The 26,406-nt window shown below is 46.1% G+C and overlaps 1 protein-coding gene across 6 annotated transcripts in view; it reads left to right on the top strand.

Moving 5' to 3' along the window:
* Positions 1 to 26,406, top strand: part of RAPGEF6 (Rap guanine nucleotide exchange factor 6) — a 105,665-nt gene that overhangs the window by 28,416 nt on the left and 50,843 nt on the right. For all 6 annotated transcript variants that reach the window (XM_042826187.1, XM_042826191.1, XM_042826184.1 and 3 more), the window contains exons 5-6: positions 1,133 to 1,202; positions 5,954 to 6,097. In XM_042826187.1, the coding sequence (XP_042682121.1) occupies positions 1,133 to 1,202; positions 5,954 to 6,097 (214 nt within the window). The remainder of the gene's footprint in view (positions 1 to 1,132; positions 1,203 to 5,953; positions 6,098 to 26,406) is intronic.

The raw sequence follows: 26,406 nt of genomic DNA, 5'->3' as shown, positions 1-26,406 counted from the left end.
AAAGCATGAGTGAATGCTTTTCAAGTGACTGAAGCCGTGAGAACTTCAGCTACCAGTCGCTTGCTTTACATGTGTGGAAAATACCAATTTTCAGTGTGAAACCTGTGCTCTTCTGGCCTTCTCTAGCATGCATGAGAAAATTCCAGTATGACTTCATAGCAGTTATTTCACTTACTGGTTATTTTTTTTCAGTAAATCACTAATAAAATCAAGACTTGACATTTTAATCTGCGGTGCTTCTGCTAATTGCAGTGCTTTATCCTGACAGCCAGCCTGTAGGATTGCACCAATAATATATTGGCTGGAAAAAGCTGAAGCTTCACTTCCTTTCTTGAGAACACAAATGTCCTGGATGAGATTTTGTATGTAGAAGTGCAGCTTATAAGCACAGGTCTTTTCAGAGGTCTGCACAGCGGTGGTGTTTCAGGGAAGGTCTTCTATAGAGATGGCTGCAACTCGAATGCTTTGTGGCTGAAATTCCAGATGTGCTTTCCAAACGTAACCGTAGCAGAAACCAGCAAAGCACATCTACTTCCTAGGGTTCATCTCTGCATTTGCCTTAGCCCTGTTGTAATGCAAACATCAGTCTTTCCTTCAAGTTAGCTGATTCTTCACTTGTTTTGCCTGCTGATGTGTTAGAAGTTGATTGCCGTTGGCAGCCTGACTTTGTAACACAGCAGCTACAGCTCCAGCATTGCTAATCCAGTTGGGATGCTGTTAATGAAGTAGACTTTTTTAATTTGCTGTCTGTCTGGGAAGGCCTTCACCTGAGCCCGGCTGTGTGGCACAGGCTGAGCTGGGACAGAAGGTCTGCAGCCAGTGCTGGAGGCGTTGAGTGGGTTTGGGCATCTGCAAAGAGCAGCGATCTTAGGAATGAGAGCTCTTTGTATCTGAGCTTTACATAACAGCCTGTGATGGGAGGGACTGAGTAAATAATAATTAAAAAAATATGTTAATGATGCTGTTATGTTGGAATTTTTTGTACAATAATTTCACCCAATTGGTTTTTCTTTGTTTGTTTGTTTGTTTTGCAGAGTAGGTAATCTGCACCAGAGCTGATTGCTTTTAGTACCGAAAAGATGAGCTGAGCTGTTTGTCTCATTCTTTTTCATTTCTTTCTGTCCTTATGTAGTTTTGGCAAGCAGTCTGGAGGAAAACGAGGATGCGAATGTATCATACTGGAGCCTTCAGAAATGATTGTGGTAAGGCAGATTTTTCAGATGTATTTAATCTATTGCTGATTTCTGCAAATTCTTTTTGTCTTATAGCAAAAAGCTTATTGTGAAGTGTTTTATTAAATTGCAGCAAAACTGCCTTGATTTCAGTTACACCTGGGGCTGCTATCATACTGGCAGTAATCACATACATTTCATCTAGATGGGTAAATGATGGTGATGATTAGAATGATTGTGTCATTCCTTTCAAAATTGTATTTATTTGAGTTCCAAAGCTTACCATTTAGGGCTGACTTGAGCATTCCTGAGTTGTGGAACAATAGACTGCTATCTTGAATATTTTATTTCCATCCTCACCCCCTGATTCATTGCTTTTTACTGGCCAGGCTAGCACTGCTGGGTCTGCTGGAAAGTGGTACTCTTATTCTCAGCTTTGCAATTCCACGTAGTGCGAAGGCTTTTAAGTAAGAGCTGAAGGAGCACAGGATGCTTAGCCAAGCTTGAAGGATAAGGCTTTCAGCTTCGCTGCCATCGACCTTTTCCATGTCCATTGCACTTCCTGAGAATACTTACAAACTGCCAAGTTCATGTGTTCATTAAAAGATGCTGTGTGCACAGATGTCTGCTCTGTCAGGTGAGCTCCTGCACCAAACTGTGGCACAGGGATCTGCCTGGCCCCGTGGGTGCCTTTCTGTCTGCTGGAGGCCCTTCAGGCTGATGGAGCTGAGAACAATTCTCTCTGTTTCTAAACAGATCAACAGTTTAGGCTGTTTTCACTCACAAGCTAATTGCACAGCCCTGTGCTTACAGACCTGCTGCTCCAGGTGCTCATAGAGCCACTGTGCTGTGTCCTGCAGAAATGCCATGGACTGGTGCAACTGCTGTTTGAGGTGGAAAGTGTGTCACTCCTCCTGGCAGTGACTCACCTGCTGCAAGTGGGTTTGCTGTTTACATGAAATATTTTCCATGGGCAAAGTTTATGTTATTGTCATCATTGTATCAAAAAAAAAAAAAAAAAACAACAAACCACAAAACAACACCCAAACAAAAACCTGGGCAACCAAATGGGGAAAAAAAAAAAGTGAAGATACACACAAAGAAGTATCATCTCCATAGAGCATGTTGCTGTCCTTCCAATAGTTGAAGGGAGCATGCAAACAGAAGAGGTGCAACTGTTTATGAGGGTGGATAGTGATAGGACAAGGGGAATGGTTTAAACTGAGACAGGGGAGGTTTAGGTTGGATATGAGGAGGAAGTTTTTCACTCAGAGGGTGGTGAGGCACTGGCACAGGTTGCCCAAGGAGGCTGTGGATGCCCCATCCCTGCAGGCATTCAAGGCCAGGCTGGATGTGGCTCTGGGCAGCCTGGGCTGCAGGTTGGTGACCTGCACACAGTAGGGGTTGGAGCCAGACGATCATTGTGGTCCTTCTCAACCCTGGCCATTCTATGGTTCTGTGAAACTGGAGAGTTTTTTGTGTGTGTGACTGCTGTTAGGTTTCCCAGGGGAATGTCACAGTCCTGCAGAAGCCATTTGTATACATCAGCATTGCCAAATGCTGACACTTGTTCCTGGAGAGAACTGCACAGCCTGGACGACGGTCCTCTCTGCTTTAAAGTTCTTTCTTGGATTTCCTGTAGTTGTAGTTAGGTTCCACTGAGAGAATAAAGGCACCTGAAAGTACCTTACGTCCATTTATGGAACTTCATTGTCCTCTTCTGTAGGAAAATCAGTGAACTAGAAGTCCCCAGTTCAGAACTTAGAGAAAAACATAGCTCAAGTACTGTCAGTTTCCTACGTGGGACTTGCAGAGGAGTGAGAAGAGAGCCTCAGTGTGGTGACATTGCCTCACTAGTGGGCTGCTGGGACAGAAAGCGTGCTCAGCTTCATTTCCCTGATTAATTCTTATTACTTTCTCTTAATTTCTTTCACTCTTTTTTTCCAAGAGAGTTTTTCTTTAATATGCAACATCCAATTAGATGTGCAATGCCTAATGAATATTTATCTTCAAGTGAAAGCTTTCACTACTTTAACCCAGTTAAAGACTGCTGCCATTCTCTGCTTTTGCTGCTGCTTTCCTATTTTTTTTCCTCTTTCTTTTTAGAGTGTAAATCAGTTTTTTGAAATGGGAATCCTCTGGGAACTGACCCATTTTAAAGGCCATAAAATGTGGTCATCTTAAGTTAATGAGGATAACAGATAGCGTGTGAGTAGGCAGAGTAGCTCGTATTTTGGAGGCTGAACAACCTATTGAATTAATAATGGGGCCATTTGTCACTTAAGAAAATGGCCCAGAACTGCAGTGTTTCTGTATACATGGAAATTGTACATTGGCATCTTCATTTTTGTCTTTAGATTCATTGTAAGACAGCAGAGGAGCAGCATGGTGTTTGGAGGTGCTGGCACCAAGTGCAGAGCGACACTGAGGACAATTTCATGATCCCCTTTGGTTTTTGTTATTTTTTTGTGGCAGCACACGCAGCGGGGGAAGCAGTTTGCATGGAGCAGCCTGCAGCTGCCAGAACCCCATTAAACAAAGCAGCACCCTTCTTCAGAACATGCCCAGTTAGTAAGCTGATCCAGTTGTTTTCAGATAATAGGTGTACAAGATGCTAGGAAGGAGCGCGCTGGGCAGCAGAGCCATCAAGCTGGTGCCTGCTCCTGCGCTGTGCCACTGCAGTGTTGCAGCACTCAGCAGAAGCCTTTGTCCCGTGGTGCTGTGCTGGCTGGCTGTGCTCTGTGCCAGCAGGCTGGGTGACAACCTGGTGCAGGGAGGGCTGAGTGCTGCTTGTGCTGGGGAAGCTGGGTGCTCAGAACCAGCAGTAGGCGCAGTGACGGCTGTGAGCACCACCAGCCGGACTGGCAGCCATCTGCTGGTGGCACTGAACTGGAAGCTGTGCAGGGCTCTTTCCTGGTGTTATGATTTGTATTTTTGTTTTGTTTGGTCGGTCGCAGTGCTAACTGAAGGAAGCAGGTGGTCTCAGTTCTGCGTTTCCACTGGCAGTTGGTTGTTTTGCCCTTGTGTTAACAAATCATGCGTTTGTGCTCACCTCTTTGTTTTCAGTTAGAATTGTGGAGGAAAAACAGCATCATCTTGCTGTAGGTGCTTATTTTAGCCTTCAAACTATCTGTTCAGTTGGGGGTTTGATAGTGAAGCTCCTCAATGCTGGGCTGGTGGTTGCCTACTGCTGCAGGGAGCCCCATTACTGGGTGCCAGATGCACACAGCCCTGCTTTACTGTCTGTGCTCCCGTAAGGCTGAACCAAAGGAAAGAAGAAACAGTGCATTTATTGAAGCAGTTCGTGTTGCACATGCACAAAATTCACAATGGAATCAAGGCAGTTTTAAAGGTTACTTATTAGAGTAATTGTAAGAAACCAAACCTCATCTGCTTCAGGAAACCTGTGTGCAGTTTGAGAAATGGAAAGCGTGGTTCTCGCTTACTGAAGGAGCTCTGCTTTTCTGCTTTCTTTTTGGTAACACTGCATTGGCAGGGCAGCCTTCTATATAAAATCTAGCATATCTTTAAATTGCATTGCCAGTGTATATTTCTCTCTGTGGAATTAAAAATAACCCACGAAATAAGCCCGTCACCTGCACCTTCCTCTGACCTCTGAGAAAAGCAATGTGGAAAGTCGAGGTGATGTTGCTTCTGTGAATGGTTCAGCTATTTTCAGAGACTTGTTACTGCCGTTAAATCTTCCTAATTTTCATGCCTTTACACCTTTTGCATTTGAATTTGGAGATAATTTACCCAAGTGTGTGAAGGGAGGGCTGCATAATGCAACGTGGAGCTTCTCCTGTTCTGCTGCTGTAGTCTTACATTTGAGAAAGCCTGTTTAAAAAAATCATTTAGGGCAGTAGAAACTCACGGTGTAGCTGTATGGTAGAGGAGCTTCTTGCTGGCTGCAGCCCATTTGCAGCACGTCTGCTCTGTTTCCTGCTAGGATACACTTTTCCAAAACATCAGAAGGAAGTGGGGAGGGATGGGACTGCTTTTTATAGAAGAAAAAGGAATTGGAGCTAGTGAGATAAAAAGGATTCCTGTTGGCTTTTACTAACAAGATAAATTTACCTTATTTTTAATGTTTAGTTGAAGATGTGATTTATCAGCAAGGTATGAATCAAGTTCCAGTGAATTCTTCATAATTTGTTGGAAGTGGTTAGAAATAGGTATGGCATAGGGAAAGTAGGGCTAAGAGCTTTTTCCAAAGCAAAAAGCAAAGCAAAGCAATTAAACAACCAACAGAACAGGGATGTTGTAAGTTGTTTCTCTGTGACTACTGCATGAAATTGTTAAGTTTTGAAAAAAATACCCCGTTAAAAATGGAATATAACTCAGTGGCTTTAAGCAGACTGTAAGTGTCACAGAATCATAGAATGGCCAGGGTTGAAAAGCATGAATATCTAAATGGTAACTTCTGTTGAGGGCATCCTTAGAATCTGACACGCATATAGCTCTCATTGTGTAATGCGTGTGGTGCAAAAGCCTTTCTGCCCACGAGTGACATTATTTGGAGGATACGGGTGCAGCTTTAAAAAAGAAAAAAAAACCACTATTTCCTGGAAGGAAGCTGTGGCCTCCGGCTCATTGTAAGAACGTCGCTCTGAGCCATGCAGCAGCAGTTCTCCAAAGCATCTGCTGTCGTTTTCTTGAGAAAAGTTTAACTGGTCTCAACTTATGTTTGTTCCTTCCCCATGAGCTTGCTACGGCTCCATCGGCTCTCGGTGCTATGGAAGAACTGGATGTTTAACCAGGAACCCGAACATGTGTTTCAGGTGGAGAACTCCAAAGACAATGAGGAAAGCATCCTGCAAAGAGAAGTGCCCCTCCGGCAATCGCGGCGCAGGTTTAGGAAGATCAACCAGAGGGGTGAGCGCCAGACCATCACCGACAACGTGGATGCCAGCAGCTACCTGTCGGTGAGTCTGCTCTCTGTTTGCTGGTACCTGGGCATGGGGGCGTTGAGAAAAGCCTCAGAGCAGAGGTGAGATGAGATGAGATGGGCTGTGCTTGCCGTGGCTGTGGATGCTTTTTTTTGAGTGCTTTGGAGTGCAGCACTTCATGTTGTGGCGAAGATTCAGGCTGCGGTTTGAAAAGGGGTTATTTGCTTTATGAGTGCTGATTGAGCACTGCAAATAAATCTTAATGTGTCTGCTGGAAGAGAAGTGGTCATTCTGGGCGTTGGTTGGCTTTAGCTGGAGTTTTTTTGGTAAGATGCAGGAATTAGTTGCTGGATTTTTTTTGTGTGTATTTTTTTCCCCTTAGATTTAGGCCGTGCTTTGGAATGGAGTCAATCACAAAGGCAGTTCAATGCAATAACAGCACTATCTGTCACATTTACCTGCTTAAAAATAGCATAACGGTATTGTGAGCATCAAGAAGTAATGGCAGCTCAGTTGCCACTTTTAAAATCCTTCACAGACTGCTGTCTGCTCTGTGTGAAGGCACGTACTGCTGTGGTTTTGAGGCCGCAATGCTTTTCTGAAGGCTTCTCTTTACCCTTCTTTTTCACGTACAAACTTGCTGCTACTAGCAGGATGTGTGTATGTGTGTGATCAGACAGAAGAGTTCATTGAAAATAATTGTTCCAAAGGTTTTGATTTTCTTTGAAAATCAAGCATTGACAAATAATACTAACACTGAAATGCAGAAACTTCGGCTAGTCTTCATGCACAGAAAAAAACATTCAGTTTCTCCCCCTTTTTCCTGTTTATACACTTCAAAATATCTGAAGTGTGCAGTTAGCTGAAAACTTAAAAGATTTCCTCTCTGTTTCAGAATAAAATGCCGTTTCTCTTTTCTTTCTCTTTCCCCACGCTGTTAACCATGGCACTGCAGGTGGGTGACTTGTAGGCTCTGCAGCATTAGCGTTTTGGTGAGCAAAGGTGACTTTGGTGTTTGTCTGCTGAGCAGAATAGCTCTCGCTGCTATGACAAGAAGCAGACGAGCTACTTGAAACTAAACGTTCTCTTCCATCTCATTTTAGGACCTGTCACATGTTGCCTTTTATAATTACTGAATAATCTGTTAGTCATTGACGAACGGAGCTGTTGGCTCCTCGGGCTCTGGGCAGCCTAATCAGGCTTTATTAGGAATTAAGTTCCAATCTGTGTATGACAAAATCTCGTTCCGTCGCTTGGTGTTTCAATAACATTGAGAAGCACGCAGGAAAAAATTCTTAGGCGTCAATGCCACAAGGAGGAGAAGCTCAGGAGTGGTGCTGGCGCTTGCTGTGCCTCTGGCTCACATGGGGGCCATGGACAGACTGCTGCCTTTGCTCAGAGAGCTGCCATGTTAGTGCTGCTGTAAATGGTTTCAGTGATTGCCAGTTCTTCCCGCTTGGAGTTGGTGTGTTGGACTTGCAGGACTGTGATCAGTCAGCAATGTCCTTGTCACAGAATCACAGAATGGCCTGGTTTGCAAAGGACCACAATGCTCATCTGGTTCCAACCCCCTGCTGTGTGCAGGGTCACCAACCAGCAGCCCAGGCTGCCCAGAGCCACATCCAGCCTGGCCTCAAATGCCTGCAGGGATGGGGCATTAGGAAACTCCTAATTGGAAAGTGTGTCGCAGTACTTGGTGAAGTGAAAAGTAATTTGTATCTCAACAGATGACAAAGAAATGGGCCCAGCTGCTTGTTTGACAAGTAAACAACACAAAGGATGCCTATATTTTTCTATATTCTGTTTAAATAATGAATTTTCCTGAGTTATTTTGTTCATTCTGTGCCTCGGTTTCATCGGCTCAACTTTTGCCTTGAGAAATCTGGTTCTACTTGGCCATTGGTCACCAGTGCTTTTGAAAAACAAACATGGCAATGTAACCCTGCACTTCAGCCCAGTGGAGAACGGGCAGGATGAGGAGGGGTTTAGAATGAATTTGCCAAGAACTTGAAACAATGTTTCTGCTAGAGTGAGGAAACTGTTTACAAACTTGCCAGCACGTTTCCTCTCTGGCGCGATGCTAATGAATAAATGCAGCATTGTACTTCGCTCTCCAGCCTGTTGCTGAATGCTCTGTGACAGATGCTGCCTGTGGCTTGACGGACCTTTTGTGAGCTCTGCTTGGGCAGGAAGGCTTGGTGCTTCATGCACAGCGTGCCAGGACTCCCCACTTTCCAGTGGTGTGATGAGCTGAGTGCTCAGTGTGCTGTGGTTAGGTCTGGAAGCACCTCTTGGGCACAGGCAGCTTTCTGCCTTCTAAAGAAAACAAGATCCTGTAGGTATTGGCGCTTAGTGTTGCTTTATCTCAGCTCAGGACTTTTCCTTTGACAATTAAAAGCAAGCACAAGAAATCCTCTGTTTAAGGGGAATTAATCTGTGCAATTTCTGTTTACTCCTTGAAATGTAAATCTCGTGAGTATTAAATATAGTACCATTAATATTTATGATGAAGGTGAATCCTTGTTTTTATAAAGCATTACCCATTAGGTGGTGATGTGAGCTTGCATCTCCTCCTTGTGTGGAGCTCCCTGCCTGGAGTTCCTGCTGGAATGAGTTCCATGGAAGTCCCTGGGGTTGGCCATGAGATAAATAGCTGTGTGCAGGTTCTTTCAGTAATGCTTTCAGTTATGATTACCATATATTTGAAGCTCTTTCTCTTACACCTCTTACTTAAGTGAAAGACCTCCAGTTCTGAATTTAACTGTCAATCTTCAGGATCACTCACATTCGAAATCATTATTGGTATCTTCATTTTTCCTTCTCTTCTGCTTCAAGAACAACGCGGTGCTAAAAATTGGTGTCTGTTTCTGTCTTCAAAGTGCGATGGCATGAATAGGTTCTCACACTACGTGTGCAGGTGAAAGCAGAGCTGCTCACTAGCAGGTGGAACAGCAAGGGCTGCCTTGTGCTCACAGTTTCCAGGAGCTGTGCCAGGGCTCTGCTGGTGTTGTGGCTTTCCTCTTGCAGCACAGCCAGCCAGCAGCATCCTGGGGATAGATGGGTGCTTGGGGAGACCTACCCAGTGCTTCTCCAGGGCATGAAATAGCAGTGATGCTCACGGTGGGGAGAGCAGGAGTGGCTGTGGCAAAGCTTAATGCCTCAGCGATGTGAGATCTGCTCACCCTTGCCCTGTCTGCTTTTGTCTCTGGAGGAGCATCAGCATTGTGCCCGTCACCCTGGGTGGTGGGAGGCAAGTGAGGCTGGAGAAGGCTCTCGTCAGGCTTAATGAATGAGAGCAAAATGTGCTGCTGGTGTTAATTATGCCTGTTCTTGTTACTGCTTCAGATGTGATTCGTTAGTATGGGTGCCTATCTTTGTGGAGATAGGCTCTGTTCGTGCATAAGTCTGTCTGCAGCGTAGATAAGAACGCAGACAGGAACCAGGGTCAGGCAGCAGGGCACTGGCACAGCCACAATGAATGTTCAGTCATTCCTGGTTCTTAGTCTAGCTTTCAAGCCAATCAATAATGCAACTGCATTTTTTATTACAAAAGGAGAAAGGTAATTCTGGTCATCTTTGTTCAGCTCTGTTCTGAACTGTTGTGAATGTACAGGTATGGATGGAACTGCAGCCGGGTTCTTTCTTCAGTGTATGGTTTGGGGAAGAAGTGTTTGATGTCAGTTCTGGGGCTGTATAGAAGTTACACTGCTGATTTCATGAAGATTCAGAAAGCAAAAGGTTCAAATATTTATCTTCACAATTACAAACTCGAGATACAGTAAATTTTGCATTTATATTTCCTGCAGTGAACAAATCCAAGTGGAGTTTGGATCCAAGTTGAAGGAGGGAAGATTTAGGTTGGATGTTAGGGGGAAGTTCTTTACAAGGAGAGTGGTTAGGCCCTGGAACGGGCTGCCCAGGGAGGTTGTGGATGCCCCGTCCTTGGATGTGTTTAAGGCCAGGTTGGACGGGGTCCTGGGCAACCTGATCTGAATGTGTGTGTTTGGTGGCCCTGCTGGGCAGGGGGGTTGGAACTACATGATCCTTGAGGTCCCTTCCAACCCGGGTGATTCTGTGATGCTGTGATTCTGTCAGTTTAACACTTAAACACAAATTTCAATGTGACCACCAAGCCTGCATGTTTTTGATTCTAATGAGACTTTAAAAAACTTACTATTATACACATTTTGACAATTTTTGATGGTTGAAATAACGAATATTCTTGAAATAGCATATGTAAGATGTAACTTTCCAGAGAGTTGTGGCAATGTTTTTAATTTTTTAATGTTTCTTCATCGTAGAACAGAATAAGGAAATATTACTGCACTTTTCTTAGTAATCCCCTTTGTCAGATGTGCAAATTTGCTTTCTTTTTTTTTTTTTTTTTTTTTAAATATAAAAAAACAAAACTAAGAGGATGATGAGGTTTAAGAGATTTATTCTAACGCTAACTTTTGAGGACAGCATCTTGATACTCGCCTCCTGCGCAGATTTTCCAGGAGCCCTGTTAGGAGCATCTGTCTGCAGAGCAGTCTGTCGCTGGAGGACTGCTTGAGTGGCAAGTTCCTTGTTCTGTGATCATTGCTTAATGTAATCCCATGGGGGGCTGCAGTCAGTGGGGGGTATCTCACTACTGCAGGGGCTTAAGTCACATCTTAACACACCGCGTCAAACCCATTGGGTTCTTTTTTAAACGCTGTAAAATGCTGCGGGTGTTTTGTGCTCTGTTTCTAACTGCCAGGTAAATGTGCTGCAGTGGTGCCTGGTGTGGACGTGACTGTGATGCAACCTGCCTCCAGATGCCTCTTGCTGAAGCTGGTGCAGCAGCAGCCTGCAGCTGTTGGTTGGGAGCATCAGCAATTCCAGCAGGGCTGTGGCTGTGCTGCGAGTGGCTGAAATCACTTCTGGAACCATTTTGGAGCTGGCTGATTGTTCTCTATGTGGATTGTAGCTTAACATGTTTTGATCCCCACGCTTTCATATGTTTGACGATTGTAGCTTTCTTATCTGAGATTTGGAAGGAAATCTGGATCCCCCTGAAATCCCTCAGTCTCACTGTGTCCTGAGCAGCAGGAGCAGAAAAACACGCCGTGGGTCACGAGGTGCACAGGGATCATGCAAGTTCCCTCTTGCACGGTTATTACAACATGAGCATTTCCTCTCTTTCAGCTTGTCTTTGAGTTTGGGTGGAGCAGCCCATGGCCCAGCTCACAGGCCACGGCGTGTCAGCGTGCCTTAAGGCTCTGCCACCCTGGAGCTGCTGGCACTGCTGTTTTCAGTTCCTCTGTCTCCTGTCATCCAGGAGGCCCAGTGCTGCTCTGGCTTCGTGATGGCACATCCCTAAGTGAAGCTGGGAGACTGGGCATGTGGCAGGCAGGGGAGTGAAGAACAGCTTTCTGCAACTGGGACTTGAGGGCCACTGTTCTGGCCCTCGGCTCTGGTGCAGGCGGAGCTCACCCCACCACCATGACTGCTGGGTGCCCTGTTGTCCCCTTCTGTAAGCAGGGGATCCCCTGAAAGCACATCAGCTTGGGTTTTGTTTCACAGCTTGGTTCCACCATGCTTCATTTTGTCAATTGCTCTTGGTGACAGGCAAAGCAAAACTCCCATCCTCACATGCTGTGCATTTGGATGCTTCCTGGTAACTTCCCCAGCCACTGGTGCTTTCCAGTCTGATGAGGTTTTTGAAGAGTGATGACTGTGATGCACTGCACACAAAATAAGCTGATCTGTATGAAAAGCACTGCCCTTCTTTTGATACCCGTGCCCTTAATTTTTTTCCTTTTTTGAAACATATGTAACATGCATACCCAAATTTATCAATAATGAGAGGGATTATAATTATTCCAAACTTATATTTGGGAATTTCCCTGAAGAGTTCATTACAGAAATCAGCGCAGTTCTGGGATGACACGAGTAGTTGTGAACAGCATTGAGGAGTGCTGCAGAAATGGAACTAGCTCAGACACAAACGCTGGAGGGTTTATTTTAGGTGAGCACCTGCATTTCCTTGGGTCTGGTCAGGCTGCTGGCAGTGATGCGTGGAGCTGAGCAGTGCAGTTTGCTGCATGCTGGGTGAAGCAGTGGCTCTCCTGCAGGACAGATGGATACCTGTGTGGCTGCCAGGCTGACCACCTCGCTTCTTGATCAAGGTATTGAAAACTGATAGGGAAAATAAGCACAGCCCGTCCTTGGGGGAACCTCACCATGCCTTTGTGTGGGGGAAGCAAGGAGCTGCTGGGACCGTGCCCTGTGTGGCACTGAGGTTTGCTGCTGTGCTCACGTTTGTTCTGTGGCGGGTGAGGCTGAAAGTACATATTGTAGATGGCACTGGGAGAACTGTATGGTTCCCTAGCTGACTCTCAGCTTGTGGAGCCCAGACAAGTTTATGGCATTTTGTTAAACTTTGCTCTATTTTTATCATTTACGAGTGATAAAAATAAGTTACCATTATGGAATGCATGAAGAACTTGGCTCAACAGCTTCTAACAACTTCACAGCTACTTCCCAGTCATTGACTGATTCCTGTTTGTTTCTAGGTCTGGTTGTCCCAGTTACCTTTCCTTAATGTTTTCCTTAGGAAGGAGATCTCAGTAAGGCAGTAGTTTCCTCAGCTGCTCATGTAAAGGTGTTTGAAACAGGGTGGTCTGCGAGGCCCCTTCCAACCCAAGCTGCTCTGTGAGTCTGTGATGCCAATCTTTTTAAAAAACAAACAAAAAAATCCCTCCTAGATATCTTGCAAATTAGTATTTACACCTTCGTAGAAATCAACGTAGTTCCTTGGAAAATATTTTATGTAGCATGTTCAGAGTTAAACTGTGCTCTGATGGACCCTGAGGGGTTGGGTGGCAGTTCCAAGGATATTAATTCTTTATAAGCAGCCTCTTAAGCAAAATAGATTGAGCATGTTCAAGTGCTGTGCCCACTGCTGGAAGCTGTGCGCTTCTGGTGGCTGACGGTAGAAAGCAGCGCTGTGCACCAGTTAAAGCACTGTCAGTCTTTTGTGGCTCTTGGAAGCCTTTGGTGTATGAGTTGCTTTTAGTCAGATCCTTTTTCTATTAATATTGCTTGATTACTGCTGTGTTTTGAGGTGGCACGCACGTGGATTCTCGTGGAAGTGGGGGCAGGCAGCAGGCTGGCAGCCTGCATGGAGGTGGATGGGAGTGTGCCCGGCTTTGGGCTTTGTTTCCTGCCCTCCACCTGGGCTCTTCTGTTCAGTGCTGTAACGAAGTAAGCAGCCTGATGATATCCTTGTTGATTGCCAGCTCAGCCTTCTGCTCATCTGTGGGCTTATGATACCTTAGAGAGAAGCAGCCTTATGAAAAGTCATCTTGTATTTCATCCTGAAGCGCTGCGCATTGAAGGTTTTGGGCTGTGATATCTTCAAATCTGTATTTAAGTTGAAATGTTTATATGTTTTAGAATATGGGAATTTGCATCAAGTCACTGATGTTCTTCTGAGCCATGCTGAGAATATCTGGAACAATTTCCAGTTAAAATCACCATGGGGAGATGTCAGTCCATAGAGCAAGCCCTTGGATGCCCTGTGTTCCTTGAAAAGCTTGGCATGAAAACCTCCATGAGAGAACAGCTAGAAGAATCTCTCTGGTTTTGGCATGGAACTGGTTGCTATTTCTAATGACTATTACAACAGCATTTGTAATTTTTGCATTTGAACTGCAGAAACTTTGCTAATGGGAAAATATTCGACAGATGAAATACTTGAAGTAGTTGATGAAATGGAGTCTGACTAAACAGAGCAATCTGCAGCTGAATTCCTTGTTGGTACCTCGTCCTTGCAAATCAGACCTGCCTGCTGTTGCTAACTGTCCAGTTCTGTTCTCACGCCTGAGTTTTCCTTGGCGGTGGGGCAGCCACAACAGCCGCGTATCATTTTTATGATTTTGAGCTCTGGAGTGTGTCTGACAGCTGTGATGAAACGTGCCTTTGTTTGTCAGCTTGGCGTGTAGGTGTGTCTGTGTGCCGAGCCCTCGTGTGGTTGTGTGACGGGTTTCACAGACCCGGTGACAATAACTGGGATTTTACTGCTGCTTCAAACCCTTCTTCCCAGCACAGCAGGTTTTGGGTGCTGAGTGCAGCTGCGTGTGGGTGCCCTGCAGCCCCCAGCAACACTGCCTGCATGCTGCATGGGGACAGGCAGTGCGGCCTCCTGGCACGGCCGCTCAGCACCTGAGATGGCACTCACATTGCATGGCTGCAGGCTGCTGCCCTGTCTGCTGAGAAGTGAAAGCTGACTGTCTGAACTCAGCCACGCATAGGCAGACATCTCCACGTTTCTCTGGCTGTGGTAGAAGCATGCAGGTCCTTCCCGCCCTCTCCTGCTTTCAGGCCTTCGGCTTGGTGTTCAACCTCCAGAAAAAATGACAGAATAAAAATATTGGAAGTGCCGTTTTAATAATTATAACCTGATCTGTGGAGTTAATGCATTGTTCTGAAGGTCATTTAATCAGAAGGGTTTTTCCTGCAGGGTTGCGCTGGCACCTCGTGTTGCAGACAGGCTTCACCTGCTTGCGCTGCCTTCAGTTGTGGGAGGAAAAAACTGATATTTTGTGTTTGATTTCATATCAGCTTCGACGCAGAGAATGTTCAGGATGAAAATGAATGTATATATGTGTCAGTGGGGTTTTCAGCTTCCAGTCCTAACACTGTGGCTGCCTGATTGGTTACAGCTGGGAAATCACACTGAGGTCAGCGCTGGGCTGGGGCTCTGACACCAGGTCAAGGGGATGTTTAATGAGCAAAAACTGTAAAAGGGCTTGGGAAATTCTCATGCTTTTGGTATCTCTGGGTGGGTTTGGTCCCACAAAGAACCGTGTTGGCATGGTGTCCACTCAGCATCACCAGCAGGGATCTCTCTGTACGTGCCTGCACCTCCCTGCCTGCTGCTGAAATGAGATGTCAGGAAGGAAAGGGGTGCAGTGTGGTTTGCCTCCGGTCAGGCTGCAGCAGTGAACTTTCATATTTGATCTGTGGGGAGAGGGTTTCCCCTTCCTTGTGTGCCAGCATGGTGCTGTGCTGCTCAGGGCTGTAGGAAGGGGGGTCTGCAGAGGAGAGCTGTCATTTGTAAGCGCGTGTAAGAAAGTGTTATAATACTCATACGTATAAATCTGAATAGCTGCAAATGGCAGATGACCTTTCCTTGCTTACCACCACAGCTGGAAAAGGATGGCTGGGGCAGCACGGCAGCAGTGGGGAAATTGAATCCATGGTGCCTTTTTATTGTTCCTTCTGTGTTACAGGCTCTATATTTAGAAGCTTACATCACTTTGGTTATGATGACAGCCTCCCCCCAGCTCCCTCCCTCTCCTCTCCCTCCCTGCTCTCCCTCCCCTAGGATGGATCACATTTTCATACCACTTACGAATCCTACAGATCTTGCAGCAGGATTTTTCTACAGCGTGCTCCTAAGTGCTGCTGCGGAGGGCGATCTACGGAGGGAAGCAGCTGCAGCACCTAATGTCACCCTGAAGGAGGAACAGAGCTCACAGCACTGCTCTCACTGCCTCCATTTGTGTGAATTGGTCAGGAGCAGGGTGGAGAGTTGCTTTCTTTCCTTTTTTATTTCTTCCATTTGAACAGGAGTTCCCGAGAAGCCCTGTTGGGGGGCTAGCACTGGCACGCAGCGTGGTGATTTATTTAAGATGCCCGAGTGAAGTGGTGGGGAGGAAGAATCAGAGATGTGTGCCAGTGACACTGAGCTGTGGGGCTGCAGCTGGCACCGTGCTGCTCAGCATCGCCTGCTCTGTACAGGGATTTCAAGTGCTCACATGTATTGGACAAACCTCCTGATGCAGCTGCTGCTAACACCTAAAATATATCTGCGTTAAGTTACTCTGTTTGGCAATTCCCACTTAGGAAAACCTCATCAAAATGTATTTTAGCCCCAAATGTCTTAAGAGTGTGAAGTGAGGGATTGCTTCCCAAACAGCTGGGTACCTCTGGGTGCATGCAGGCCACTGCTGTCCTCACACTGAAAAGAGGGGGAACATGAGAGTACCTGCAGCAGGGATGAATGGGGACAGCACACAGCAGCCTTGCTGGGAGGGCCAAGGGTCGGTGGCTAGCATGCACAGCCTGGCCTTGCCGCGCTTGATGCTCACCTTGGTGCTCAGCTGGCTGCAGCTATGATACAGGGCTGTGTGATGGGGAAATGCTGCTTGGGGCCCGCTGCCAGCCCCCAGCGCCTCTGGTTTGGTGGAACTTCGGGTTTTGATGCCTTTCAGTAACAGGGGATGTTAGTCCTGTTTGAGTGAACATGTGTTTAAATTCAGAAGGGTCTTCCTATCCTTCTGGAAGCATCCTGATTTTCAGTGACTTGCTCCTGTTAGACAATTGGGACATGCAGATTTATTTAACGGTCGGGAGGATTCAGCATTAGGGGAGGATAAAGGGAACGTGGTGCATAGAAACATATGGAGCGAGGCTTCAAGCGTGAAAACAAATCAGCGTTGAGAAACAAAGAGCGTTTTAAATTCAGAGATTGTATACCGAAGGTTTATTTTTCCTGAAGGTTCTCTGAGAACTTGGAATGCAGTTACAAGTGAGAGGGGCAGCTTGCTCTGTGTGCTCTGCCTGTTCTTCAGCAGCAATTTGGCTGCAGTCACTGCAGAGAGGGCTGCGTTCCCTCCCCTATGGGTTGGCGAGGTGTCACTCAGCAGCACAGGTCCATGGGCTGCTGGAGCTGCAGTTATTCGGGGGGGAGGAGGGGGGAAGCCCCCAGCCCCCGCCTGGATCTGGGTCAGGCTCTCCCCTCGCAGCGCTGGCGCAGCCCCGGGACGCAGCCGCAGCTCGCCGGGATGATGTCATCCTCGCTGAAAGGCAAAACTAGAAGGAAATGGAATTTCGTTCCCATTATTGAGCCGGTGTTTACAGTAGTTGTAAAATATGGCATCCTCGCCAAAATCTGTAGCGGATTGGATTTCATGCACAATGCAGCGGGTTGGAAGCATGGCTGGGAGATGACTGTCTGCCCGCTCGGCCGGGGGGGCTGCGCGCTATCGCTGTGCATGCAGGCAGGGAGAGGTTTCCTCTGGCTGCTGCTCGCTTGGTTCTTTTTTGTTTTTGCTTTTTCCTTGATAGAAATTGTGATGGTGATAACTGTAATGATGCAGGTAACACGGCGTGATGGCATTCAGACGTTGGTTTCTACTGAAAATGTATCAGTTGGGCTTTATAGCGGGGGGGGAATAGGAGGCTTTTTAAATGTTGTGAGAGATGTGGTGCTGTTGCATGCGAGATGAAGCTGGCATCAGGGCTATTGTTTGGTATTGAAGGAGCAGCACAGGAACCAGCTATTATGTAGCTGATGGAATGCCTTTCAGAAGTCTAAAGGAGTTATCTAAAAATCTTTGGGCTTTTAAAAGCGGATGTCGGCTTTGCGAATTTTGCAAGAGCGGGACTGAAGTTCAGCTTTTACTCTGTGTTTAAACACAAATTAAACCCGGTCATTAGCCTAGATGCATCCATTTCTGTTTCCATTGTTGAGCAGCGCTGGAATAAATCCAGGTTTTGGTGCCAGTTGTGTCCCTTAGGGCACTGGGAGGTGCTCGGGGTCTCTGGTGGGCACAGCCCAGCTCTGCTCCCTGACTGGGGAATTGAGTTGGGGGGGGAGGGGAGGGGGGATGACTGGTGGGTGCCCCTTGGCCACTGCAGTGTGAGGATCCTGTGTGCACCTCCTGGTGCACAACCCACCGTGCATTGCTCCAAACTGCCCGATTTGGTGTTCCTGAACAAGCAAACAGAACCAGAAGAGGGCATTTGGTCCATGGCTGCCCCCAGGTCGCTCCCTGAGGCTGCTGTTCTGTGGGGAAGGTGCAGCCGTGCGGTCTGCCTGCAGGTCTGGAGAACTAACCTCGAGTCTGATGCAAATAGAGAATATGAGATACAGCGATGAAGATTCTTTCCAAAGAGAAGAAAATGGAGACAGTGAGTGCCCCTTGTTGCAGATGAAGTAAATGATCCTGAAGAATCAGGAGTGGCTGTGCTGGAGGCTGCACCCCCTGTCCCATCCCCCGAGCCTTCCTCCCTCCCCTCACTGCTCTGTGGAGGTGGGGGATCCCTCAGGCTGCTGCCCAGGGCCCAGCCAGCGTGGTGGGTTTTGGTGGCGAAAAGGAATTGTAAAATCAAATTGACTACTGCAGAATTCAGTTCTTGTTATGAACATAATTGGGCTGATTGGAGAGGAAAGGCACAGCAACTTTAAACGTGCCTAAACCACTAAAAATTTGAGCATTATAAATACCCCTGTTCAGCAAGGAATTCTCATTCTAAGTAAAAAATCTCCAGAGGAATAATAGAGGATGAGATAAAAGTGCTGGAATTCTTGTATGGCATCCATATGTGAAAGCAGAAATCATTGCATTGTCTATTTGATGACGGGTGAATCTGTGCATGCATGCCGGTATCTGCAGATATATATATATTTTTTTTTACCTTTCCTTCTTTCTAAATGAGGATGCGGAGATGCGAAAGGATTCACCTTAATGCCACTGAAAGGCGTTAATGGAGAAACGAGGTTGGGATTCTTTTAAAATTGTTTAGAAAGAAAAATGCTCAGGGCTGCAGCACATGCAGCAGTGTGTGACCCGAATGCAGTGCTGGGCGCTGTGCTGAGCGGGTGCTGTGCCGATCCGTGTGTTTGTGTTAGGTCAATAAAGATGCTCTGCCGGCTGCATCTGCAGATACAGTAGCCAATTGATCTAATGCAGTTTCTAAAGGCTTTCTATACAGGTGATGTCATCCTTTTAGCTCGGTTCCCCTCCCACTCTCTTTCCTCCTTATTAGATATTTCATCTTGCTGCGGAGCATCCAATCGATGGGAGCTTCTCCTGAGGGAGCTGCTGAGAAGCAAGCAAAGATAGTAGGAATTCGGGCTCCAGCAGGCAGCTCGCTGTAGCCATGGACGAACGGTTTGGTGGTGCATTACAGAAATGTTTTAATTGGAAAAGCTAGGCGTGGATGGACTGTGTCTGACCGATGCATTAGAATACTAAGCAACACTGCAGAGTTGTAAACTGCATTAAAAAAAAAAAGAAAAAGGAGGGGTGGGGGGGCAAAAGAGAAAAGGGTTTGTATTGCAGAAGCTTCTAATGCATTCCACAGTGCAGACCTGTTAGAGCACATATCCTGGAGCTACAGTCCGGAGACTAATTCAATTTTTGCAGTTATGATGGACAAGAGTATAAAGAAGAAACTTTAATATCCAGGGTGTGGGATTCCTGAATTGCCTGGGATGCTGAAGAACCTGTGCAAAATTTCATCTCCGATAGGAATGTGAAGTTTCCGAAAAGTGGACCTGAAGATAAGCCACTCGTAAATGCATTTTAGGGAAGAGAAAAAAGGAATTGGAAGAATTCTTATCTCACCTTTTAATGTATTGTTGCTGTAACGTGCAATTTGAATCCATTTCAGAATTAATTCCATCTTAGCAGCACTTTTCAGGTACATGCCTCTTGCCTGGGGGAACCCTTGGATATTTGTATTGGAAGAGCTAGGAAACATTTTGACTTGAATTGATGTGCTTGTTAAAACCGGAACATTTGAATAGGAATTGCTGCTGCTAACTCACTGCAACACTGCAAACTACTCCGGTACGGGAGAACTGTAATCGAGTTCGGTGTGAAATTCAAGCCTGAGAAGTTGCATACATCTATATTTGCTGCTTTGGTTTATGACTTTTCACAAGAATCCAGGGAGGATTTTACTTGCTTTTTTTTTTTTTTTTTTTCTTCCCCCTGTGGCTTTTATTTGAGAAAGGAAACTTTTTTTCTCAGCCTAAGAAATGGCTTTTCTTGTTCGCTGCTACGCCAACTGCCTGCAGCCGTGGGCCTCCAAAGTAAGTAGGATTTTGTGTGTGATGCTTTCTGTGGGCTGCAGTGCATGGGGCTGATGGGGTGCTGCATCTCGGAGCTGCAGGCTCTGTGCTGGGCTCCTCTGCTGGAGTCCTTTCTGAGTGGGAAGGGAGGACCTTGGAATATTGAGATGGTGTTGTGTATACAAATAGCCTGCAAATGGACAGGGGGCATAAAAATGTCATTTTCTTAGGAAATGTTTAAAGCTTGCTTTTTATCCTGTCAATATATGGAGCAAGTGTAATGGAAGCGTAATTTTCTGACTGCCTGTATATATTGCTAACTTGAACATATTGATGTCTGAGCCCACTGATGCTCTGACACTGGAGCAGTATGAGGCTGCACTGCTTGCTTCCTTTGTGCAGCGTTGTGGAACTGGTTAATTATTTAGCTGAACTATGAAATCACAATTAGCTTCAAGAGGCACTATTTAGTCTGTTTGAAGATGCCGTATTCGTGTGGGGCTGGGGAAGGAAGGGTGTTTCTTCTGAAGAAGGTAATGAGATCTCGAACGTTCGAGCAGCCCAACCGACTGAGATAAAAGCCTGTAAAGAAATATAAAAGATGCACTGTTTGTCAGGCTGCAGGTTGGTTTGCTCGGAACGTTGCAAGAGTTCCCCGTGTTGTGCTGAGGCTGAGAGCAGTGCCTGCACCCTACACACAAGAATTGCCCTACAAACCTGAGGCCAGGCACACACAGCTTGGAATCTCTTAACAGTTCTCTGTTTGCCTCTGTGAGCTTCTGCCACACAGGGGTGAGGACTGTGCACGTTCCCCGTGTGTCACAGCCAGCGGGCAGCGGGTGAAATCCCTCTGCTCTAGGGATCAGGAGATGAGGCACTGGCTTCAAAGCAAGAAATGTGCTCTCTAGTTGGTTCCAGGAAGTTTCAGGGACCAAGTGGCACAGCAGTGTGCAGAAACACTGCAGGGAAACCCAGCTGGGTGGGCTTGATGGGTTTCCTTTTTTAGAAATAGGAGCTGACTGTGTGCAGGGGGCAGTGCTGGGATTTAGGGTTTCCACGCAGGGTTGCCAGAATAAAGGTGGGAATTGGGTGTGTGTTCATGGCCCAGCTCAGCAGCGCTGCGTGCTGAGTCTACCGATGCCATTGGCGAAAGCCAAGGGAGCAGCGGGCGCTCAGAACTCATGTGCTGGAACATGTGGCTCTGGCTGTGGGCTCCTTGGGTCCCATTGGACACCTCTCAGTGTCTCCATTGTATGTGCAGATTCCTTTACTTTGTCTCTTCCTCATCTGCAGGCACGCAGTGTGCAGGGTTTGGTTTCCTGGGGCTCGGCTCGCCCGCACCGCCCTTGTAAAGAAGGTCTGAATGCTGCTTAAAAAATGGCAGTGCTTAGTCACGTTTGGGCTTCTGCTGGGTTGGCTCTTTCAGGAGAGTTTGGGCCTAAGTGAGAAACCAAAAAATGAGAAAGCGCTGTGCTCAGATAAGGCTTTGCAGGGGGAAAAATGATTGTAAGGACTTGTGGCCCCCTGTGTCAGCACTGGGGATGGCACCCAGCACATTGCTGCCGTTTGTTCACTCATTTGCAATTCATAAATGAAATGCTGTAAAATGTTGGGCAGCATGGTGGGTTTTTTTTTCCTTTCTTTTGTCGTTGTTGCTGTTTTCTCTCTTTTAAACAATCACTGCAAGCTAGTAGCTGCTTTTGTATATCAGTCCTCAGATAATTTGTTGTCTTTGAAACCAACCCAGGAAAAGCAGCTGTTCCCCCTCCTGCAGAACCCCCCAGAGCTCCTTTAGGTCCCCGCAACCCCCAAAGCTTTGGAAACTCATCCATTCCTAAAGCTCTGCAGCTCTGGAAAGTAGGACTGACCACAGCGGTTGTCCGAGTGCCATCTGATCTCATTCCCTTTTCTGAACTTCGTACCGTGTTTTCTCTGTGGGTATTTTATCATAATTTGTATTACAATAAAATAACTGACCTGAGAATTCTAAGTATGCAAGTTCATAACTTTGACTTGGAAATGTCAGGTGTTTTATAACCATGCTCTGTAGCTGGAACTGCTTCTGGCTGCAGCACAGCAAACATCTCATCTTTGCTTTCTCAGTGACTAAACCCAAAGTTCCATAGACTTCTGTGGATATCTGTCCTAGATTTTTAAATTAGATGCTATTAAAGTGTGATGTAGGACAACAGTCTGAAAATGGACGGTTGACTCCGTCGTAATTAGAGCTGTTCAGAATGTGGCAGAGTAACATTACATCTATTAAATCAGAGCAGAATGAAGTCACGTTTCTTGTGACTAAGCAGGAAGGTGAGCTGATGTGAGGGCACGCAAAGGAGGGGTATGGCAGTGGGTCTTCATGGCTGTCTGGTGACACGGGAGCTGCCTGGGGGAGCACTGGGAGCTGTTGCCTCTAGGAGAGGAGCTGTGGATGCAGAGAGATCCGTGCCCCTCATCTCCCTGAGAGCAGGTCTGTTCCTTTTGGCTTCCCAAAGTAAAAGGGATGGAGCAGGCAGCTGTCTGTTTTCCTGCATTAAAGACTGCAAGAAGGAGGATAAATTAAGAGAAAAATGTCAAGGGTGAGTTTCTGCAGTGCACCTGCAGCCTGGTGTGTGAGCCCTGCCTGCAGGATCGTGCCAGCAGTGATTGGGGCACTGCTGTGGCAGAGGTGTGGGCTGGCCAGGCTGTGTGCACAAGGACATCAAGCACCCAGCTCACACCAAGTGCCTTTGCTATGATGCACAGTATTTGAATGCAAACAAAGTCATGATTTCAAATACATCTCAGCAAGACTTGGATTGTCTTTATAATTCTGACTGTATCTTCCAGTGTCTGCGCTGCACTTTCTGGTATGAGACTTGTAAACACAGACACATTATGAAGTCAGAACTCTTTTTAATGCTAATCCTAGCAATTGAGATGTGTCAGGTCCTCCACTGATAGAAGTGTTATGTACTGCCTAAAATTTCCCAAGCCTAGATTGCATACACAGCTGCCCTCTTAGAGTGGCAGTAGGGCCTGATGGGGAAACACAGTGATTAGACAACATATCCATAAAGGGTAATTAAAAAGGGATGCTTTTGGAGATAATGTGCTCGTTACAGAAAATAAGGATCTTTGACCTAACATCTCAGCTTCTAAATTGTTTGATCCTGGCAGGAAACACCTTCATTTAAGATCCCAGGTGCATATTAAAGTTGTCTTCTGTTGTCAGACAGACACTTACTTTCTCCTTTTTCCAGGCTTCTGTCCTCTTCCTTTCTGCTGCTCAGATAAAATCTATTAATTCTAAGCTTAATAACAAGAGGTACATTTCTTCCATAGAAGTTTGTGACGGGGGTAGAGGAGAAGATTTGGAGCCATTTTCCTCTCCATTCCCATTTCTGCTGCTGTCTGGCAGGGATGTGATGCAAGCTTTAGTTATCCATAAATAAAAGCAGGCTAACATCATCTTCTGATTTCAAAGGGCATCAGTTTGAGATCCTGAGCTGAAACCTTCATGCAATTAAAGATTATTTTCAGCTCATCAGAAAGAAAACAGAGCTTTGATAGCATGTCCTTGATTTGATTAGTTGTCATCCTTGTCTTTGCTCATGCGCTTGTGTAGAAAGTAGCCCAGGTAGCATGAATTTAAAATATTGCCAGTGCAAACAGAACAACTAACCCTTCTCTTTCTTTTTTGCAGTAGATTTTAGCAGCATCTTTGTCCTCCTGGCCTTGCCTCTCCATCTGAGCTCCTTGTGCCCAAAGCTGTGTCCAGTGCTGAGCTCTGGCACAGGTGGGACCCGTGGGTGCTCATCAGCCAGGCTCTTGTGTGTGTAAGACAGATGTGGCCTGTGGGTTCATCTGACTTCCCAGTCACTTGCTTTGTGTGGTTTAGCTCTCTGGTTTCAGTTTTTGAAGTTTTGGCCAGCTCCTCAAAATATTGCTTTTCCACGTTTCCTGATCTCTCCCATCTCCATCCCCTCCAACAGGAGGATTGCTTTCTTGCATGATATTTCAAGCAAAACTCCTTTTTCGTGCACATTTTGCTTGTTAATTTATGAAGACTAAAAATTTTTAGTACGAGCACTTTGGCATTTACTCTAGAAAGCCTGAATTTTCTTATACTCCAGCGTACAGTAAGTTGACGTTAATGCAAGCTCACATCTTACTACTTTCAACAGAAAGCCTTTTCCTGAAGGATTGTTTTTATTGGGAATTGGCTCTTAATATGCAAATAAACATCTAGCTTTTCATTTATTTCCTCTTGGGCTTTGTTTGGTTTGCCTTGTTACAGTTCTGCTCACAGCAGCAAGCTGGCTCGGGACCACCCTGTTCTGTTCCTCACAGCCACATTCCTGGATGGATGCAGACAAGATGCAGGTGGAGGAATGGTGCTGCTTTGTTCTCCATAGGGCTGAGGGCCTTGTGTACAAGGCAGCAAGCCCAGAGCTGATCCATCACAGTGCCAGAGTGGCACAGCTGTGGGGCGCTGGTGGCCTTGGCGCTGCCTCCTGGGGCCGCCCAGCACTCGCTGTCCCTGAGGGGCTGGAACTGCCATCACCACGATGCTTTACCAATCAGTGGATGTAAGAACTTATAAATTATGCAGCCGAGATGAAGCTCAGTGTAAATCTGGCATTTTGCATGTCCGTGGATGAGAGCTCCCCAGGCAGCGGGCTGCTGCCTCCTGCTCCACTGCCAGGGCTGCCATGGCTCTGAAATGTGGGTTCCATGTGGGATTTGGAGCATTCAGAGCTGTCATCACTCCTTGTGTGCTGCCATAGCTGGTTAGCCCAGGCTCCTTCTAGTCTCGCAGTATATTGGTTTTTCAGTGATGAGGACAAATGGCAAAATACAAACTTGAGCACTAAAAATAAGACTTCTTGAGCATTGCTATTGTAACGTTTTCATAATAAGCAAACACAGTTCTTGGTGTTTTAAAATGCTGTATAGCCCATAGAACAAAACAGAGTTGATCTGTATTAATTGGCGCTAAGAAAAAAACATCACAAAGCAAACGAACGAAAACTCAACAAAACAAATGCAATTTCTGGTTACATGTTGGCTGTTCCCAGGATTACAGAGCTCCAGCGGCACTCTTGGTTTTCATACCAAAGTTTTTCTCAGCCAAAGTCCACCCTTATCTCCAACGCTGAGACATTTGTGTGTCAGATGCTGAGCATTACCGTGAGTTAAAGCGTAGAGGTAATCTATTATTTAAACATATGAAAGCCAAATTAAAATTGCATTACGTATGTGGTTTAAGGCAACACCAGAATTCCATTTGAAATTCTGTCCTCATGTCACCCTGTTGTAACTAAGGAGATGTCATACTTCTGAGGATGTTTCCCTGCATGGGATGAGCCGTGCAGACCAAGAACCTCTCAGCTGCTGTGGGCACAGAGCAGCCTCAAGGGATTTTGCATATTTTTTTTGGTTCTTTCTGCTTTGTTTTCCTATTTTCTTTTGAAAGCCTGGGGTTATTGTGGGAAGGCTAGAAAGGCAGGTTTAAGGCACTGTAAGGCTGTCATGCGTGCGGTGGGCTTGGTCCCTGTTTCTTTGAGACTCAGAGTAAGTGTACACTGCAGTAATGAGCTGAAGTAAGATATGAAATAAAATTGCCAGCAAGTGCCTGCTTTGTACATTTCAGAAAGGAGAGCTGCCTGAGAGATTTGGTACCTTTTTTCTTTGCATGATGTTATTGGAGGCTACAGGATTTGAGCTGAAACCCATTGGGCAAATATTTGATCCATCAGAAGGTGAACATCAGCCCTGAGCTGAGCTCTGAGGCTGCACGCTTTGGGAATTCAGTTCCAGGGCTGGGCATTGCCTTCATGGAGTCAAAACAATAATAATAATAAATCATTGCTGCTCTTTAAAAATCTGAAGAAATCTTTTGCTCCCTGTGTGGAATAGCTGTGGTAAGGAGGAAATGGTTTTGTTTGCATTAAGTCGGTGGATGACTGATGTCAGCATACATAATTGAGCTGGGCTCGTTTTGCCCTCTGAGGAGTAGCTTTCTGCTCTCCCATTAGCACAGCTCTGTATGTATTTTATACTTACATCTCTAAATTGGAGCAGAACTGTGGCTTGTGTGCAAAAAGTAGATGTAAAGCAGAGTTTATTTGTAATAATTACTTAGAGAAAGGGGCTAATGAAACACTGAAAAATAACTTTAGAGAACACCAGTGGCAAATAAAATGTAGAAGACAAGGTTTGATCAAGCTGAGGGTGTGTGTGAAGCAGCACTGATGGTGGAGCTGGTGAGATGAAGGAATGGAGAAGGTACAGCAGAACCTGTGCCAAGGAAACTCAGAGCAGTGCTCCTGTGCTAAGCAGAGCTGCTGCCTGAGGATTGGGACAGAAGTGAGGATGTACCTTTAGCTTTCTAGCAGTTGCAGTCAGGGTTTGGTTTGTAGGAAAGGTGTCAGAGGTATACATGGCATTGGCCAGGGGAGAGGAAGGCTGCCTGGAGGCTGGAAGTGCAAATAGGAATGGAAATGCAGAAACGTGGGCAGAGCTAGTT

The sequence above is a fragment of the Centrocercus urophasianus genome, unplaced genomic scaffold, assembly GCF_019232065.1.
Source record: "Centrocercus urophasianus isolate 14NV4802_14NV808 unplaced genomic scaffold, USGS_Curo_1.0 seq_26, whole genome shotgun sequence".
Classification (NCBI taxonomy): Eukaryota; Metazoa; Chordata; class Aves; order Galliformes; family Phasianidae; genus Centrocercus; species Centrocercus urophasianus.
The sequence above is the reverse complement of the archived record's forward strand: the minus strand, read 5'-3'. Positions and strand labels throughout refer to the sequence as shown.